The sequence below is a fragment of the Aedes aegypti genome, unplaced genomic scaffold, assembly GCF_002204515.2.
Source record: "Aedes aegypti strain LVP_AGWG unplaced genomic scaffold, AaegL5.0 Primary Assembly AGWG_AaegL5_hic_scaff_959_PBJ_arrow, whole genome shotgun sequence".
NCBI lineage: Eukaryota > Metazoa > Arthropoda > Insecta > Diptera > Culicidae > Aedes > Aedes aegypti.
This window is the reverse complement of record NW_018736666.1, coordinates 18,324-38,070: the sequence shown is the minus strand read 5'-3', so window position 1 is coordinate 38,070 and position 19,747 is coordinate 18,324. Positions and strand designations below refer to the sequence as shown.

Sequence of the window (19,747 nt, the reverse complement as noted above, 5' to 3'; positions counted from 1 at the left end):
GTCACCTCGCTATACGAGATCGACAATTTTCACCTCACGCCACTCGTAGAATAAGCCGAAATGATTGTGTTTAGTGGGTGATTGATTTATAAGGAAATCTTTCTTTTTCCTCTGGTGTACTAATCGATTATCTTCAATTTGCAACAACTTTGGATGGAACTTCCCTATGGATTCAATATGAGAAAAAGCTCAAAATTCATTCAATACGCTCTCAAGATGTTGATCCATAACTGTGCCGTTTAGGCATCTGTCATCATTAAATGCAGTTATAAAGCTATAGTCTTTTATGGCATGTAAACGTTTATTAAATTAAATGCATACATTCTTTCGAATGGTATATTGTGAAACATGGAGCAGAACATAATACAAGCTGCTCCGTCTCTAGCTGAACAGCGTGTGAATGTCAATCATGGATTTATAAAACTAGGCTGGTTGTACATTTAGACCATATCTTCGTTTTTGGAAAACGTTAACTGCTCACTGTTCCTCGTATCAATACGTATTATCTTCGTTGCGTAACTTCCTAGAAGAGATTCCTTTTACCATCGATTATTTATTGTCCTCGGTAGTTTCGTTCGATCAGTTTGGGCGTTTGTTGTTCAGGATTTGTAAGGTGCGTAGAAATTCTAAGACTAACCTGTATTCTGGAATCACTTTGTGCAATTAGGTACGCTCCAATGCGTATCCTATGATTGGCGCTTCATTCCTTCCTAGAGATAGATTCGCCTCAAATCAGTGGAGACGTTATCATGCTGCATTGCGGGCAAAGTTTCTTAGCGCCAAGCGTGTGCAGCCAACATTTCTTCGCAATAGACATGCCAGCACATATGGAAACCACAGGTTTCTTGGAAATCATCCATGCAAATCAAACACTTGGGCCTATTTTTTATAAAGCCTTCGTATTCGCGAATTTTAGACTTCAATGATGCTACAATTTGATCTGCGCTTTCACCATTGGGCTGGTCATTATTTGCAGAGACTGAATGCGTAGAAGTATTTACCAACTGGGGCCTTCACCGGGATTAATCAATCTCCGGACGTTTTACTGTAATTGGTTCATTAGCCATAACCAGCCCGCGAAGGTAGGAATCCTTACAAACGCTGTTTCCGCCACTGGATACACGACATCCCTTTCGGAATACTGTGGTGGTCCATAGATCTGTGTTTCATCTCCATCAACATTCAACTCGTCATCTGTATCCTCGGATTCGTCACCCGCACTGCAGTACTAGGAAAAGCTCCGCTTCTGATGAACCATTGTGTGGTACGTATCCTTGTCTGTCCGGCCCACTCGTAACCTCGTAAGATTTCACCTTCCACATCAATACTGGCATCGTCATCGTCAGAGTCGTTTGATCCTCCCGTTACTACCGGAACCATTGGTTTCACTCTTCCTCAGACAGGCCTCTACATGTGTCGGATTTCCTCCGATACTGACTATTGCAGACGGGGCAGACGTTGTCCTCCGTTTTACGTTTTCTTGTCTTCATCTGGAAATTTTAATACGTTATAGGTTTAGGAATTAGGATCCACGGTTCTACAATTATCAGAAAAAAAAAATCTCCACCGAATCTAAGCTCTCCAGTCGTTCCCTATGGCTAAGCTGTTTTGAAGTTACGCCCTTTTGAGATTATATGTCTACAAATTCAATGAGACGTGAATTAAAATAAACCTAAATAATTGGATAACAAGATGAAACAAACCTCGATAACTGAGTCTGGGATGTATGACTGAATCAATTAATATGAAGTAAATTAGATCTAAAACCCTTGAATATGAATTAATTGATAGATATGAATCACTTGAATATGAGCTTATCAAAACCGAAACATTTGAAAATGAAGTCAATCGGACCTGAATCACTTGAATATAAAATTGAAGCAGTACTGCATTCTTCAATATGAAGTGTCACATGACATGAATCATTTGGATAGAATAAATTGAACAAGAAGTTAATCGGTCCTGAATTGCTTGTATATGAAGTAAATCTCACTTGAAACACTTGAATATGGAGTGAATTGGACATGAGTCACTTGTATATGGAGCTAATCAAATCTGAAACACTTGATTTTAAAGTGAATGAAACCTGAATGCCTTAAATTTACTTCATAATATCAAACATCAATCACTTGAATATTGACAAATCTGAAACACGTACATAAAGTGATTCAAGTATGAATCACTTTAAAATGAAGTGAATCAGCCCTAACATACTTGAACATGAAATCATACCTGAAAAAGTGAAAAATTCACCTACATTCTAGATGAATCAAACTTGAACCCACTTGTATATCAAGTAATTTGTACTTGAAATAGGTGAATATGAAGTGATTAAGACCTGCAGCACTTGAATATAAAGTGAATCAAACCTGAATCTCTTGAATATGGAGCAAATCCGACATGAATCACTTGGATATGTAGCGAATCAAACATAAATCACTGGAAATAAATCCTAAATCTCTTGTATATGAAAATCAATCAAACCTGAATCACTTGTACATTAAAGTGAATCCAACTTGAACCATTTGACAATAAAGTGAATCAAGCATGAATCACAATTCATTTGAAACATTAAGTGAATCAAACCTGAAACAGTCGAATATGAGTGAATCAGATAAGAATCACTTGGATGTGGAACGAGCTGAATCACCTGAACAGGGATTGAATCCTGAGAAAATTGAGAGAATCTCTCACGTATCGCTCTCTGTAACTATCATAACATGCTGCACATTATGAGAGACTGTTTATCGTATACTGCTACAAGTTTGATCAGATTGGGGGGATAGTAGTGCATGATAAAACCCCTCTAAACATGCTCCAAGCCTGGGGGACACTGTTGTTATTGGAAGTTCGTGGATTGTTTATCGTGCCAGTAAAGAAAAACACCTATCCCCAACGGTAAACAAGCGAGAAAAATGGATTTTATCATCGCTCTCTCGTTGGGGCTCTCGCTCGCTGCTTCCATTTATCAGACTTGTTACACCTTGCGATACAATGACGATCGTGGACCGCAACAGATGGGATGTTTTTCTTTGCTTGCTTTGATCGTGCTTCATTCTCAAATGAGAGCGAATTCTGCAACGCCTGCACCTGAATATGAAGTGAATCAATTCTGAATACTTAATAATAAAATGAATCTGACGTGAATCACTTGCGGGTATGAATCTTTCGAATATAAAATGAATCAATCCTGAGTCAGTTGAACATGGAGTGAATTGGACATGATTTATTTTTTGACTCCATATTCAAGTCAAACCTTCTTCTTTCTGGCGTAACGTCCCAAATGGGACAATGCCTGCTTCTCAGCTTAGTGTTCTTACGAGCACTTCCACAGTTATTAACTGAGAACTTTCTTTGCCAAACTGACCATTTTTGCATTTGTATATCGTGTGGCAGGTACGATGAGTCGAGAAAATTTCCAACACGAAAAGATCCTCGACCGGTGGGATTCGAACCCACGACCCTCAGCTTGGTCTTGCTGAATAGCTGCGCGTTTACCGCTACGGCTATCTGGGCCCCAACAAGTAAAACCTGCATTAATTGAATTTAAAGAGAATCAAACTTATGAATATAAAGAGAATCAGACATTATTCACTTGGATATGAAGTCAATCAAACTTGAACCACTTATATATTGAAGAGATTTTGACTTGAACTGAATAATTTAAATATGATGAATATGAGCCCTGACTGAATCACTCGCACATGGAGTAGGTCATACCAAAATCACTAGAATATGAATCGGATCTGATACACTTGAATATACAATTGATCAGGCCTGAATCACTTTAATTTAATATGATTCCGTTCCTAATCACTTCAACTTCCAAATGCCAAAGGCTTTAAGAACAGCATTCTGGAGATTCTATCTTATCAAATTCATAAGGTTTAGATACAGTCATCCCTCCAGAATCAGAATAAAAGTTGTATTTCATGACTAATTTGGACCGTAGTAAAATCAAGACATGATGGCAAAATTATAATTCAAATTGTTTTCCGAATGCCCTTGACATTCCGAACAACTTTTCCGAAGACTTAGGCTTTCTATCTCATGTGGCTCAAAAGATAGAATTTGTTTCACATATTTAATTAAATATGCGTACTAGCGCCACCTAGCAGCAAAATTGCAAACCAAACTGTTTGTCTTCCGGATGTCCTTGAGCCTCTGAACAACTTTGCTGAAGATCGCTTCTTTGCAAGTCGTAAAGATCTCGAGATATAGCAATGTGAATTTACCTGTTTTGAGGTGATTCTAAACTTTTTGGGGGGTGATTCAATATTCAGCTGAGTGCTGCAATACTTATTTTAGTGAGTCCGTATTTATGACTGGTAGTATATACCCTAATGATCAATCTCAGCGTCTTACTTTTCAAAGTCATCCATAAAGTGGATAATTAAAAGTCAAGTTACCTTAGGCTTTAACATATACTAGTCTCCTACAAGATTCACTTTTCGGTGGCAAACGCAATGCTTCACAATGCCTACTTTCTGCTTGTAAATTTTGCGAAAATGAAACAGGAATTAGATTTTGAATACCATTGCTACTAATCAGGTATTCATTATTATGGCAATGTATAAATCATATAAACCCTTACGTTACTGACAAGGCGTTTTCAAATAGCTGCCATTTCGTCAATTTCCATCCGATTTTTTTAAAACCACCCTCAGTTTACTTTAAAAAGGTTTCAGTCATTTTCCGGGTTGTACTGGGGTCACGATGGTGCCAAATTTGGGAAATGTGATTATTTTTTTTATTTATTGCAGTTACAACACTGAAGTTTTTATGTAAAACATGAGATAATAATCGATTGTTAACATTTCAACATAATTTTCCGTTTTATGTCCAAACATACCGTGCGATGTCTCAATCTTCTTGAATTCGAACGAACATGTCAATAGAGGAAGAACAAACCAAATATCAATAGATTTGGCCACTCCCGAGCACCTGACACAGGTTCCGCCAGGGCCTCTTTGAGGACATTTCCGTTTTTTGTCGGAAACATACCGTGCGATGTCTCAATCTTCATGAATTCGAGGGAACTGATCAATAAACGGAGTATCAGTTCATTATCAACTGATTTGGCCACTCCAGTGCAATACAATTTGAATTGAGGCAAATGAACTGGCTACCGTCAAGCTACCATTCACCGTGCATTTAAAGAAAAATTGCACTTCAAAAAATTATATAACTTTTTCAAATAATTTGAACCGTACTAGAATACCACTACGTAGCGACCAATCATATAATAATTCAGGGAAAAATCTAAAACCAGTGATGCATAACAAAAAATACTCAGAAATTTAGTTTGAAAATGTTATGTTAAGGTCGCCTCGTACCGTTCTATGTCACCATTTACCGTGTACACTAGTGCACCATTCACCGTGTGTATAGTTTTCGTCATGATTTAATTTTGTATCTAGAAGAAACGTTGTTGATGGAGCAACTATGTTGCTAGTAGTGTGCGCATTCATTTTTAAGAGTATTCAAATCTCCATTTACAATCTCCTTCTTTTCGGCATTACGTCCCCACTGGGACAGAGCCTGCATCTCAGCTTAGTGTTCTTATGAGCACTTCCACAGTTATTAACTGAGAGCTTACTATGTCAATGACCATTTTTGCATGTGTATATCGTGTGGCAGGTACGAAGATACTCTATGCCCTGGGAAGTCGAGAAAATTTCCAACCCGAAAAGATCCTCGACCGGTGGGATTCGAACCCACGACCCTCAGCTTGGTCTTGCTGAATAGCTGCGCGTTTACCGCTACGGCTATATGGGTCCATTTACAATAAAACCCATAAAAAGTTTAAAAATTGGCTAAATAATTATTTTTTCATTAAAATCGTTATAGAAGATTTGACTGTATTGTCCAGACAATTCCATATTCATTCAAAAACTAAATATGAAGTAGTTAAATGACGACATAACAATAAATCTAATATTATCGAATAATTTCATGCCTTTTAAACTAATGCACGGTACTAGGAACCATATATATTGACAAGGATCCATTCACCGTGCATTTGGGTTTCGACTAAAACACAATGAAAAATTCTAATTTGCACAAAATATCATTGCTCATACGATGGAATACATCTTACTAATAGTATCCACAGTGAAAACATGTTTAAATTTTGTAAAATTTCATACTCTATCGTTAAAATGAAATATGTGATTTTTTGGCGTTTCTACTAAGAGTGTTGGAAAATCTCATTATCAAACAGAATTCACAGGTTTTAGACTACATAAACTAGGTTTTTCAAAATGCTTTTTGACAAAAACTACTTCATTTCATCAGTTTTATCTTATTTTGCTGACAAAAGAATAATTTGTAAAAATTGTATGAAAATTCTGTAGGAATTTGTATATGTGCACGGTGAATGGAGGCCGCACGGTGACTGGTGACTTAACGGTAATTAAGTTTCAAGCTTCAAAAATAAAAAAATAAAAAATGCATGAAGAATTTGTAAGCAAAACCCTTGCGGATAATGAGCATGAGCTCAAGCATAGATGATCGCTTCGTAGTTGCACTCCGTGTTTGACCAGAACAGTGGAAGTTGAACAGAGATTTAATGAATCCCGGTCAACCAGTTAGTGGTTTTCGATAGCGATCGATACCGATTCGTTTTGAATCGTTGGCGATCGCCATCGTTGGACAAAGATCTATAAAGAAATCGGAAAACTGGTTGGTCAGGATGGGGCTTGGGATTAGCGAACCATTCTTAAAGAGCACGAATAGAGAGTTCAAAGACCGAATACACCTCTGCATCTCGGCAGTTGTCTTGGAAAGGACATTGGGTTAGTGGGAAAATGTGCTGATAATGGTGATGCGGTCCATGATATAATCACGTTTAACCGGACTTCCGATATTACTCGATTAAGCGTTGCATGCCAAACGAGTGTATTTGAGGCCCCATTGCTCGCTTCCACTGGATCAAACGATACAATCCATGGACCAAAAATTCATGACTGGATTACACCACTTTTTCTTCGTACTGCGCGAACCGGACACGTCTGATTCCTATTGCATCGCTCTCCAAGCGACTCAATCGATGGACCGTACACTAATCTGTAGGAAAACCCCTTGCGGATAATAGATGAAATCTCGAATGGGTTTCAAATTAAATAATGATGGCTAGATTATTGTTTATTTTCTGATGAAATGTTTAACAATAACAAGCAAAATTTGTATTCTATTGCACGTGGAATTCCTTCATTCGTGGGTACGATTGACGGAATCGACGTTTGGTCGAATTTACTCTTCTTTAAATGGGCAATAGATTGGTCTCTTTTTTATAGGAACTGTTAAAACAATTATTGGCAGTAAATATGCCAAAGGTCAGTAAGCCAAAGGGATATCAATAAATTATAAGACTGCTTTCAAGGTGTATTCATGCTGAGTCCCATAGTTAATTCCTTTTAAGTTTTATTGATTGAGAACCCTGAGTAATTACTAGAATTTTTTATTTATGAAATTGAAAAAATCTTCGAAGTCAACCAACACTTTTTTAGGATTCTTGTTAAATTTCTGATGATGTTCGAAACAAAGTTCTGGTGGATTCCTTGTTAGTTTCCTTCTCAGCTTTTAGCTGAGTTTAAATTAGTTGCACAGTGCATTCCTGGCGTATTCATGAAGATCTGTATGACAGATTTTCAAAAAATCGTGGAAAACATGTTTAGAAAGATGGTGGTGAGCTCAGATTCGATAGTTTTTTTTTCTGATAATAACAATCTGAGGATCACCGTGAGTTCTAATCTTAAACATCGACTTACCTTCAACCTTGCTTGCCGGTTGTTTTTGATCTTTTGATAAGTGCCCCAGCATTCATCTGGATTACTTCCCGGCCCAGGTTCGCCGTTATCCTCCAGAGACCGGTTTCCATTGGCCATACCTGCGCCACTACTTGTTGCTGTCGCTCTACTCGTGCTTGTTCCCGGCCCCACTGAAGCCATATCCGTTCCCATTGGATAGCCACCGGTTGGGCAGTGAAGATTCCTCCGTGGCTTGAGGATTTTATCTAACCGTTCCACTTCCAGGGCAAAGTGCTGGTCGATTTCATTCGTGCGGAGTGTCACCCCGCAGATTGGACAGCAGAGCGGGTCACTTCTCGGTCTACGCTGTCTCGTGAAGCCGTGAGCCCCGGCATCCGCGACTTCTTCCATCGAATGCTGCTGATGGTCCATTATTTGCGATTGTTATTGATGCATTTAGGTTTCACCTTTGTCCAATAAACACTGTGTTTAGTATCCTATTAGGTTTGAAAAGGCAAAATGTTCCAAATTAATTGTAATAAGTAATTTTTGGAAGAGTTTTGAACAACAAAATATATTTGTTTTGAGAAACAGAGAGGGGGCATCCACTTTTGATGAAACATCCCGCTGATCTCTTGTTAGGTCTGTGCCTATCCGATTATTTTGTTCCTACCTTTTTAAAGTATCTTGCATATTTCTTGACATTTCATGATGTTTTTTCTCGTTATGCGTTACAATAATGTAACGCTAATATTCCATTTGGCAAAGATGCCAGATTTTTTATTATCTACACGCAAAAAAATTGTGCGGTATAAACTATCATTTTAGGGGGTTAAGGTGAAACAGTTTGGAATCATCTTCCCAGATTGCACTAAAACTTCAAAGGCACAAATCCCGCGAAGGAAGCATCCAACAACAGTGCCCTTCTTATTTTGGCTTTGTGCACTAGCATAAAGTTTAAAATAAGAAGATCAAGTAAGTTTGCCTACTATTTCTCCAGTTTTGTGCCTTCGAAAACGCGAGTAGGGCCAAAAGTCGGCCATTGTGACGGCCATCTTCGGATTCAGAGATGTTTCACCTTAACTTAAGGTGAAACAGTTTGGAATCAACTTCCAAGATTGCACTGAAACTTCTAAGGCACAAATCTCGCCAAGGATGCATCCAACAACAGTAAACTTTTTATTATGGCTTTGTGCACTAGCAGAAAGCTTAAAATAAGAAGATCAGAAAAGTTTTCCAACTATTTCTCCAGTTTAGTGCCTTTGAAAACGTGAGTAGCAGCACAAGTCGGCCATTGTGACGGCCATCTTTGGATTCCGAGGTGTTTCACCTTAAGCGCTCGCACCGGCAATTTTCAGCAGACCAGAAATGCACTTGATTTTACCATGTCTGTAGTTGGAATCAGATTGTTGTAAATTATTTCTGTCAAATGTACCAGTGATGCGGTACATTGGTCTGAATTTCCATGGTAGTTTTAGGAATGGGCGTAGTCAGCTAAAATAGTTTTTTTTTACCACAGAATGTTTTCTCGTGTATATTTACTTCCGCGTTCAAAAAAAAAAAAAAAAATTAAAATAATAGTGCTTCTTGACAGCATGAAAACACATTTTTTGACGTTAACTACGTCTTACGGCAGTATGTCACTCAGTATGTCAATGGAAAATCTAAAATGTTGCGACCGTCACGAAATTATGCAAGATTTTGAATACTAATAGCTCAGCCATTTATTGGTTAGATTTCCAATATTTTCCCACCAATCGGTCGTAAATTTATACAACATTTTACTCAAATTAAGAAAACTTTTGATTTTTGACGATAGATTGTCGAAAATTGTGAAAATGTCGACCCCTTTCTTACGCAACCAAACACGTTCGAACACGTGGGTTGGGAAGCACACTATAAAAGCAGACCAATTTCTGCTTCTTCACTCATTCTTCTTTTGACGTTAACTACGTCTTACGGCAATATACTGGGTGTCAATTGAAAATCTAAAATGTTGCGACCGTCACGAAATTATGTTAGATTTTGAACTAAAGGAAGACTGAGAGCTTTCTATGCCAATTGGGTCCTAAAATTTTTAATGAAATCTTGTTTTTATTCAATAACATGAAAAAGCATGTTACTGTAACTACTTGAGCAATTTTTCCCGCTCAAATAATGGCTATATCATGTTTAAACATTAATTTAAAAATGTGGTCCATAAATGAACCTTGACACTTTTGATCATGTTTGACGTTCGCTTAGTCGACAAAAACACCACAGGGGTTTTAGTTCGACCACTGGGGTTGTTCCTATCTGACATTTCGTAAGGGACACGGAAAACAAAATACACCCAAAATTTGAGTTTAAGCCAAGGGATGTGACAAAATCTAAAAAAATGTTTTTTGAGCTTAAACCAACGGAAAACATTAGAAAATTGAGTAAACATGTGTTTTTGGCCTAAACTTAAGCGTTTGGCACTAAAATTGGGACAGGGCTTTAGGACCCTATTGACCAATTTTGCATGTGTATATCGTGTGGCAGGTACGAAGATACTCTATGCCCTGGGAAGTCGAGAAAATTTCCAACCCGAAAAGATCCTCGACCGGTGGGATTCGAACCCACGACCCTCAGCTTGGTCTTGCTGAATAGCTGCGCCACAGACAAACAGACGTAACACTTAGAACAAATCTCGATTAAAATCATAGTCACGAGGACATGTTCACCCAATGCTAAAATTAGTGTGTTTGGCCGACAGGCCAACAGATGGCGGTAGTGTGTAAACGTCAAACGCGAACAAAAACGATGCGAGCGCTGCAGATGGCGGATTGGCCACCTACCATAATTTTGAAGCGACCGTTAAAAAGGTGGTCGATGCACAATGATGAGAGTGTGACGTCTGTTTGTCTGTGGCTGCGCGTTTACCGTTACGGCTATCTGGGCCGTTGGAAAAGTTTAAAAATGCAAAAAATAGGCAACCCTGCCACCGTAATGTTGATTTTGAAACACGAGGACAAAAAAAAAAGGAAAAAAAAGGAACTTGAAAACGTTGAAAAGTTTACCGCCTGCTGCCATCGTCTCTTCAGTCGAGGCGTTACTTTTGAAGTTTGCTTTCAACCAGCAAGATGTTCTGTTCTCATGGTGACTAGAGGGAAGAATCATTCGAAATTTTTGTTCCACCAGTCTGAAAGTATGATAGTTTAGAAAAGTTGCAATAGGTATTTCACAAACTGTGGAATTTACTTGCTTAATAAGTGAGCCGCCAGACAACATCGATTAAGGTAAGTTCAATTAGTTGGGACAACGTGGTGAAATGGTTGAAAATTTTTCTTTGAAGACTAACCTCAATTTCTAGTTTTTGTTCGTAGGAAAATGGGCCGTGGTCGACCAAAGCGTGAAAATCCCAGCAATGGAGACGCGCCGGCAGCAAAGGTAGCTCGTAGCACCACGAAATGTAAGTTTAGAGACGGTTTTCCGTAACGGCACTCATTCTAATGAATAATTTGCCATTTTATCTAACAGTTGAACTTCCGCTACCCGTGCTACCGAAGCCATGTGGAAATGTCCTTTCCTGTGGCCAAGGAGAAGTGGGCCAACTTGGTCTCGGTGAAGATGTCATGGAAAAGACGCGCCCCGCCTTGATTGACAGCCTGAAGGAAATCGTGGAAATATCGGCCGGCGGAATGCACAATCTGTGCCTGAACCGGAAGGGAGAGGTGTATTCCTTCGGATGTAACGACGAAGGAGCCCTGGGAAGGGCCACGGCGGACGAAGAAGGATCGGAGTTCGAGCCGAGGAAGATTCAGCTGCCGGCACCGTGTCTGAAGATTTCGGCCGGCGATTCACATTCCGCCTGCCTGCTGAACGATGGCCGGGTCTACGCTTGGGGATCATTCCGGGTAAGGCACAAACGGAACTTGTGATTTTATACGTAAAATATTGAAAATCAATTCTTCATTTCTCCGTATTCGACCACGGATCAGAGGGCAAAATGGTAAACAGCTGTTGATTACTGGTTTTCCCTCCATTTATTATACAGGTAAAACATTTCCTTGTTTGGTTGTCTGCACTCTGCAGTCGACAACCGGTTCTGCCGAAATTTATATAAGGGTGAACGAGGGGAAATCGCGACGCATCCTTTTCCATTTAAAGGGACGCGTCCTTTTTTACTTGACAGATGGCAAGCTTTTACCTGCTTCAAATTTATTTCTGTGTTGCCTATTGGATATAGATAGTTTGGCTTCACATAAATTGATTATTGGTCTTAAATAAATATAAGAAAACATATATCATTTTTCATAATATGCTTAGACGAATTTCTTTAAAATGTGCTCCAAGATATCCTCGAGCACTCTCCAACTTTGTCACCTTCAATAATTGACAATGGAGTTTCCATGCCGATTTGTTCAGTGATATTACAGTACTGACCCGGTTTTGTCAGCCCCCGATTTTGTCAGCCTATTTCAAAAAATTGTTATCGTCATGTTTACCACGTTTACATTAAAATTGATGATGTTTGATGTCATGCACGCATGTGCGTAGCCAGAGGGGGCAATGGAAATGCCTCTAATCACGTAACATGTCGAAATTTGAAAAACAGGAACAAAATAAAATGACCCGATTTTGTCAGGTTCCCCATTTTGTCAGCCTAAAATTCATCGAGGGGCTGACAAAATCGGGTCCTTACTGTATTTTCATATAGATTTGCTCAAGAATTCTTTCATGGTTTCTCCCAGGAATTGCTTCAAAACTTCCTCAAAACAAAAAGAGCTCATGTCTACCACAGTGGTGTCAGATATTTTCACAGAAATGTGATGAAATTGATGCTGACACCAAACTGTTCGTTTGTTCTAAGTTTGTACGCGATTCGAGATCTTCAAAGATTCATTCTAGGATTTCTCGACGTAAAACTTCAGAAATCATTCTTGTGATTTTTCTCAAGATTTCAGGGACTACTTCCTCCAGAAATCACTCTATAGAATCCTCACCCAGTTCTTTCTGTAATACGGCCTGGGATTTTTCGAGGGCTGATTAGAGGAAGCTCTCCAGAGACTAGTCCTCTAGAGGTTTTTCACATATTTTTAAATCTCCAAAACTAAGACTTCTAAAGTCTGTGAAGAAATTCTTTTGGGATTTTTCCCAAAGAAACTATACGGAGATTCCCCAATGAGTTCCTACGTCAATTTTAAAAATTGGTTTCCCTAGAATTTATTTTCCTGTGATCTTCCAGAAATTCCTTAAATAAATCGTCCAGTGATTCTACATTAAGTTACTCCGGAAAATCTGCAAGCGTTTCTTTCGAGGATAACTCCAGCAGTTTTTCCAAACATTTCTAGGGTTATTTATCAAGTAAAAAACAAAAGGTTATTCAAAATTTAAGGTTTTACACCTGTAAATACCATAACAATTATTCTTCCGACGATTCCTACACAAATTTCGGCAGAATTTCCGTCCGATGGGGACGAACACATCAGTAAGCGAATTCCGGCGCGCATTTTCTTCGAAGAAAAGAAAATTTTCTTGCTGGTGAGTAATGAAAGAAAATTTATTCTCTCCAAAGAAATTGTTCACCGAAATTAACCTGCAGGTGTGTAATTTTAATCATGCTTAAAAATCTGCTTCTGGGTTGATTTCGTCTTTTGTAAAATTATGCAGAAATCAGCACAAAACCGATTTTTCAGGATGTGAAGAGCCTGATTTTGTGTTCTCTTCTTTTAGAGAGCTGTTAAGAACTGTTTCAGATATACCTCAAATATTCTAAATATCTAACGGATACCTTGGAAGGTATCCTAAAGAAATCGAAGAAAGGATCATTGGGTGAATGCCTGGAAGACTTCGGACATTTCTTCAGAAATGTCTGCCTGATAAAAGGTTTCGTATGGGAATTTTTACAATCAGCATTTTTAAGTATTTTTTCTGAAGAATCATCCAAGATCAATTTAAATACCCTCGGAGATTATTGCAGGAGCCTTCTCCTGCAAGAGTTTTTCATGCTTTTACCAGAAGTTTCATTAGGATTTCCTTCAGAAAAATCTTTCGGACCTGCAACAATTTCCAAAGAATTCTAATTTCCTTCCAAAGATCTCCTGGAAGAACTCCCTGGAGAAATTCATTTAACAGTCAGTCTAGGAATTGCTGAAAGAATCTAGAAAGGAATCACGGGTAAAATAGCTGAAAAAAATGCTTAGAAATATAATTAAGAACTTTCCAAAGAAACTTCTGGAAGAATCTCTGAACGAATTCCTGTGCAAATGTCTAAGTAACATCCTGGAAGCATCCTTGGAGGAATCTTTAGAACTCTTGTTGATATCTTAAACAAAAATCTTGGGGGAAGCTCGTAAAAAAACACCGAATGATCACTTGAACAATAATTTTCTCAAAGATTTTGTTTTAGCAAATACCTACCTAAAATGTATACTGATGAAATTTCTGGAGAAAATCATGAAAAATACATAGAGTAATATTTGACTAATAGCAATAGTTTGAGAGGACTCTACCCCATCTCCCCGAATCCCATTACCCCGAATGACAATTCCAATATAACGGGACAATGTCACTCAAGGTGTTTCGACATTCGGGGAAACAGCATTCGGGGTACATAATTGGTTTCAGGATAATGGGGTAGAATCGATTTAATTTTAGTCTCGCTGCCACCCCAGCATAAATCTTATTCTATTTTTTTTATCTCAAGCGAGTCTAGGTATATTCTGCTCTGAACAAATTGGTCTAACCGTCCAAAGTGTAAGAATGTAATAGCATTGCGATTCGAGAAGAACTTTTCCCCAGTCCTGACCCGTCACCGACACCGAACATTCAAAGCTAGTGTTAATCTCGCACTTGGAGCACCCATACGAGTACGTCCTCGGTTACTCACCACAACTGCTTCGGGAAGGTCTGAGATTAAGCTGTCCTGCCGTTTGGTGGGAAATGCCTCAGCAAGGCGCTTTCTTGAACGAAGGGTTTCGTTACCAGAAAAAGTACTGTGAGTACATTTAGCTGCTTTCAGGTGGTCCCACTGCACCGCACTCCCAAATTGCATACTCGGTTGTGGCAGATGGATTGTCAAGAATGCAACAGCTGTTTTCTTGGTTGTTATATTATTTACCGGGATCTCGTTCTCGGTGAATAATAGTAATTACCGAGACTCGTTGAAGTTTGGGCCGTAATGGGTAAACTATTACATTGCTTCAACTTCGAATCTCAGCTATTGGATTTTCGGCAATCTGTTCACCACAGTCTAAGATGGAATTTAGGAGTGATTCAGTTGCGAATATGCTGTTCAAAAGGTTTTCTTATTGGAGAGCTTCTTCGCCACGGATATTGGTTGTCAAACCAAGTGTGGAACGACCATCAGCCTTCCGGTCAGGCTTGCGTAGGTTAGTCCACGGACTGGCTTGTTCATGCCGTGGCTGAATGGCGTTGGCCTGAAACTGATAATTGAGAAAGCGAACTGCTAGCATTTTTAGTACAATCTGCGAGCTATAAGTCATCCCTGGCTTGTAGAACTCAATTCAGACTAGTCTAACACTAGCTTGTTCTTCAGTCTGCAAAGACGAAAAGTTTCGATTCGTAGTGTTATTGTCTTGTCAAGTGGAGTTAGATGCTTCAAGTAAATATGATGCCCACAATAATGCAGAATGCAGAGTTGGTAGCAGGTCTCTTTTCAGAGGAGACTTTGTCAGTATTGTAATGCAGGTCTCTGAAAAGTCTCTGATTTTAATGGAAGTTGTTCAGATCCGAGATCTTGATATGTCTTGATATGTCCCACGTAACGGTTCGGGAAACGTCAACTAATGTGTGCCTTACTTTGTTTGTCGTTTTCCCGTCAGGATTCGCACGGAAACATGGGCCTAACGTTGGAAGGGAACAAACGCTTACCGGTCGAGGTGGTACCAGGCCTCAAATCGGTGGACATCGCATCCGGTGGAGACCACTTGGTGGTCCTGAGCGAAAACGGCCACGTGTACACAGTTGGTTGCGCCGAACAGGGTCAACTAGGACGTATTTCCACTCGGGCCGCATCTGGCGAATCTCGACGTGGTAAAACCGATCTGCTTCAACCGGGAGTTGTCACACTGCGAGGTAAAAAAGTCTTAGCAGATGCAATCTGGGCATCTACCTATTGCACTTTCTTCAGGGATCGCAACACGGCCAAGATCTTTGCCTTCGGGTTGAACAACTATTGTCAACTCGGCATCCCGAATCCGAGCGAAAATGTCGTTAAACCGGTATTCGTACCTGAACAGACTAGTTTCACCGATGTGAAATCTATCGCCGGAGGACAACATCACACGTTGGTTTTGAAAACCGACAACAAAGTGCACGTCATTGGCCGCAAAGAATACGGTCGCCTCGGCCTAGGCAATGTGACGGAAGACGCTAAAGTTGTGACCCCAGTTGAAGCTCTAGCAGACAAGAATGTGGTAGAGATCTGCTGTGGCGAAAGTGCGTCCTTTGCCGTGACAGACAAGGGTGAAGTCTACGCTTGGGGAATGGGCTCGAATCAACAGCTAGGAACTGGAAACGAGGACGATGAAACCACACCAGTTCAAATCAACAGCAAACAAGTACAAGGCAAGCGAATTCTCAAGGTTTCCAGCGGCGGTCAGCATAGCTTATTCCTGGTGGAAGAGAAACCAGCTAAGGTAATGCTTAATCCCATTTGAATCAATTATGATCTTAACATTTACTTTCTATTTTACTTAGGAACCTACTCCTGTGCCTGAAGCTAAGCCTACCACTAAAGCTAACAAAAAAGCCAAGGAAGTCGAGCCTGTCGAGAAATCAGCGCCGGAAGTAGAAGATAAACCAAAAACGAATGGTGCTTCTACTTCAGCCGCGAAGGTGACCGCCGATTCCAATGGTGGTACTAAGACGGAAGAAAACGAGGAAGACGAGAAAGAGAAGCCACAAATGGAAAGTAGTGAGACTGACGCGGCTGCGGAACCCGAGAAGAAGCCAGCTGGCCGGGGACGCAAGCGAAAACTGTGAACGCACCGTATAATCGGGACTAGTTAAACCTGTTCAGTACTAGCGATTTTATAGGTTTAGTTAGAAACAATTACGTAATGATAGAAACTAAGTGTTTAGTTTTGTGAAATAATCATTTTTATCATCTCATGGTACCGCGCCTCATTCGACGTTATTCGTTCTGTATTACATTTCTTACCTTACATCTGTTGATTTATTTCCGTTTCTACATGCCAGTGTTTTCGTTCTACTCTATTTACGTAGTCATACTATTGTTCGGTAACGCAGATTAAAAAGACAATCTGATTGAAAGAGAACAAATATTGACCTACATTGATTATGCGTTGGAAAAAAAGAAAAAACTTAAAATTAATTTATTAAAATCATTACTACTCAAACCATAAGAATAAAAACTTGTAAAACATGATTGTAACCTGAGTTCGAAACTTTAATTGGACGGTAATATCATACAACCCAGGGTGGCAACCAAACAGGGAAAAAGACGAGAACTTGAACCCACTGGAAAAAAGAGACAACTCGGGAGTTTCGTTTGTTCTTCGAAAATGTATCCAAGAAAATTTCCGGTAGATACCTAATCTTTTTTTTACAAAATACAACCGTGGTATGAAACCTCCTCGGTGGATTATCGATTTCGATAAGAAAGTTTGACCGGATTCCGTTCCTGTTGATCGCGTGCGTCGATATATTCCGGTAAATAGGGACGCTATGGATTGACCGTTTTCGATGGTTGAATTATCACTTGTTCTTTTTTCATGTAACAATTTCGCACCAGGAATGGATCGAATCAAGCTCAATGCTCTTTCTGGAGTGTAACATTGTTCCGGATGACTGGAGGCAGGTAAGAGTAATAGCCTTCTAAAAACCCGGGAAACCCGCGTCGAACTTTAATTCGTACCGTCCAATTGCGATGTTGTCGCCAAGCGTGACGAGCCTTACAAAATTTTCGGGGGACTCATACAAAAAACGTGACAATGGGGTAGGGGGTCGAAAAAGTTTAAATTTAGCGTAACCAGTTTTATGGGTTCCACTTCCCCCGTTTAGCGTCTAATGACGCATGGGCTGAAAACTGCCAAAATTGTCTTACGTTATTAATAGACAGTCCTTTATCAGTTAAACAAAACGAAGTCAAAGCTAATCTCGTGGGAATCGAGAATATTTAAGACTGATCATGAAGTGTATATTGAAAATTGTTGATATAGGTTGTCCCAGAAAGTATGGACACGACTTCGATAACGAGCATCACAATATTTTTCCAAACAAATAAATATTTTTGTATTTTCTTAGAGGAATTTTAAATGCTGCCTGTGTCATTTTTTTTTGATGAAATAACCTTTTTAATTTAAATTTTTGATTTTAGGAAATCAATTCTTATCTAGCCAGCACAGACCCTACTTTTGTATTTTGTTGGAACTTGAGTAATAAATGTTTTTTTATCAATATCCTTCGATGTGGTTAGTTCAAGTACATTGTATCTAAGATGTTCCACAAGAATTTTTGTTTAAAATTTTATTTGGCTTTGCTACACTCAAAATAATCCAAACGTCATTGTTACGTGAAAACATACGTGGTTTTTTTCCATCGCACTTTTCACGTAGCTTTTACGTTAATCATAGGTAGCCCAGAACGAACGCATGAACTTTTGATCTTCGTCCATTCCACCGGCGCTACAAGTAAGAGCTACGTGGATTTTCCGGTAGCCTTTACGAAGCGTTTCAATAGGACCTAGATGGTTTTGCATTAAATTAACTAGAATATAGACCAACCTTATCTCTAATAGGCTTTGGAAGAAAACTAATTCCCAATTGGAAAATGTAAACAAATCTAAAAGATTGTGATATTTTTATATTCAATCTGAGCATTGTGAATCTTGTTTCCCAAATGTTGTGAGTATGTTCTGTTTTGTTGCAGCCTTCGCGTGCTATAATTGATAGAGGTTATAAATCAGGTGTAAAATATGAAGTAATGCAGGGATTCTTCGGTATTCAAAGCATATTTACCTTAAAATCAATCTAACACAGGGTTTAAAGTTCAGCAGCTTCTGAAGTTCTGCAAAAATCAAGCGGGCGCCATCTTAGGATTTGAGTTCAACACCGAATGTACGTACAATATGCAGATGTCAAAATGAACTTAGGCACCTACATGAATTTCACGTAAGTGCGATAGGTAACCTCAGTAACAATTACCGATTCACTATTTGATGGTTATGAATGGCTTAGTGATCTTTATCATAGTCAGGTGAAGTGAAGGCAAAATGAATTTGAAATGATCTACGTGATTTTTCACGTAGCAATGACGTTTGGATTTTTTTGAGTGTGGGATTTTCAGCTTCAACATATGGAAAACAGCACATCATCTCCTTTTTGGGTCAGGGAAACTTTGGTAGCCACCTGGAAGGGAGGCACAGATACTACACACGAAATATAGAACAACGTTTGTTTGAACTGCAAGATAACTCCAGCTTGCCAACAACAATCAAGGCAGGCTTGGGGAAAATCGCTAGTTTTCTTTTGTTGTGTACTTTCGATCTTTCCTGACAAACATGGAAAAGGGCCACAGTTTTCTATGAACTTAATAATCATTTTAATTGGAAAACGTAAAACGATGCGTTTTTCAATGCTTTATATTCAATCAGATTGAAAAGTGCTCACGTGACATTGCTTGCATTGTGTGCATGAATTTATTTTCATTGGATTTTTATCACTTTTGATTAAATGCGAAAATGTGTTTTAATCAGATACGCGCCTTTTCCATGATAGTCCAATGTTTGAGATGTGGGCTCACAGTGACAGTTCCTGACAGCAGAATCCCGGCTCACTATGACGTACATAAATTTTGTATTGGTTTCTCCCTCCTAGGTAGTCTCAACCTGAGACGAGACTCGCGAAGACGGTCTTCTTTTTCTGTGATTGCTGAGTTTTTTTCTTATTCCACTTTGTGTTTATACCAATTATGCGCATGCTGTTCAAATCCTCACATGAACCTCTCAGCAAAAAAAGATTGAGTTTGCATCACATCGAATCATAAAT

At 39.2% G+C, this 19,747-nt stretch overlaps 2 protein-coding genes across 3 annotated transcripts; one reads left to right on the top strand and one right to left on the bottom strand.

The window, feature by feature from the left end:
- Positions 1-1,385: 1,385 nt before the first annotated feature.
- On the bottom strand, positions 1,386-8,381 carry LOC110681464. Its single transcript, XM_021857223.1, has 2 exons — positions 7,773-8,381; positions 1,386-1,490 (listed from the first exon to the last, which is right to left on the bottom strand). Exons 1-2 carry the CDS (start codon positions 8,181-8,183, stop codon positions 1,386-1,388), a joined length of 516 nt encoding a protein of 171 aa, XP_021712915.1. The 5' UTR covers positions 8,184-8,381.
- A 2,414-nt stretch (positions 8,382-10,795) lies between these two features.
- LOC110673996 (regulator of chromosome condensation-like) lies at positions 10,796-17,127 on the top strand. 2 transcript variants are annotated; one of them, XM_021857226.1, is made up of 5 exons: positions 10,796-11,011; positions 11,086-11,184; positions 11,253-11,629; positions 15,560-16,375; positions 16,437-17,127. In XM_021857226.1, exons 2-5 carry the CDS (start codon positions 11,103-11,105, stop codon positions 16,719-16,721), a joined length of 1,560 nt encoding a protein of 519 aa, XP_021712918.1. In that variant the 5' UTR covers positions 10,796-11,011; positions 11,086-11,102; the 3' UTR covers positions 16,722-17,127. The 2 variants fall into 2 exon arrangements, with proteins under 2 accessions (XP_021712918.1, XP_021712917.1); XM_021857225.1 differs by having other exon boundaries at positions 10,814-11,011; positions 11,099-11,184.
- The last annotated feature ends 2,620 nt before the right edge of the window (positions 17,128-19,747 follow it).

Excerpts from the sequence above, each read along its gene's own strand:
- LOC110681464 (XM_021857223.1), bottom strand. The coding sequence starts at position 8,183 with ATGGACCATCAGCAGCATTCGATGGAAGAAGTCGCGGATGCCGGGGCT. Across the intron at positions 1,491-7,772 it reads ACCGGCAAGCAAGGTTGAAG|ATGAAGACAAGAAAACGTAA; the intron begins GTAAGTCGATGT and ends TAAAATTTCCAG.
- LOC110673996 (XM_021857226.1), top strand. The coding sequence starts at position 11,103 with ATGGGCCGTGGTCGACCAAAGCGTGAAAATCCCAGCAATGGAGACGCG. Across the intron at positions 11,185-11,252 it reads AGCTCGTAGCACCACGAAAT|TTGAACTTCCGCTACCCGTG; the intron begins GTAAGTTTAGAG and ends TTTATCTAACAG. Across the intron at positions 11,630-15,559 it reads ACGCTTGGGGATCATTCCGG|GATTCGCACGGAAACATGGG; the intron begins GTAAGGCACAAA and ends TTTTCCCGTCAG.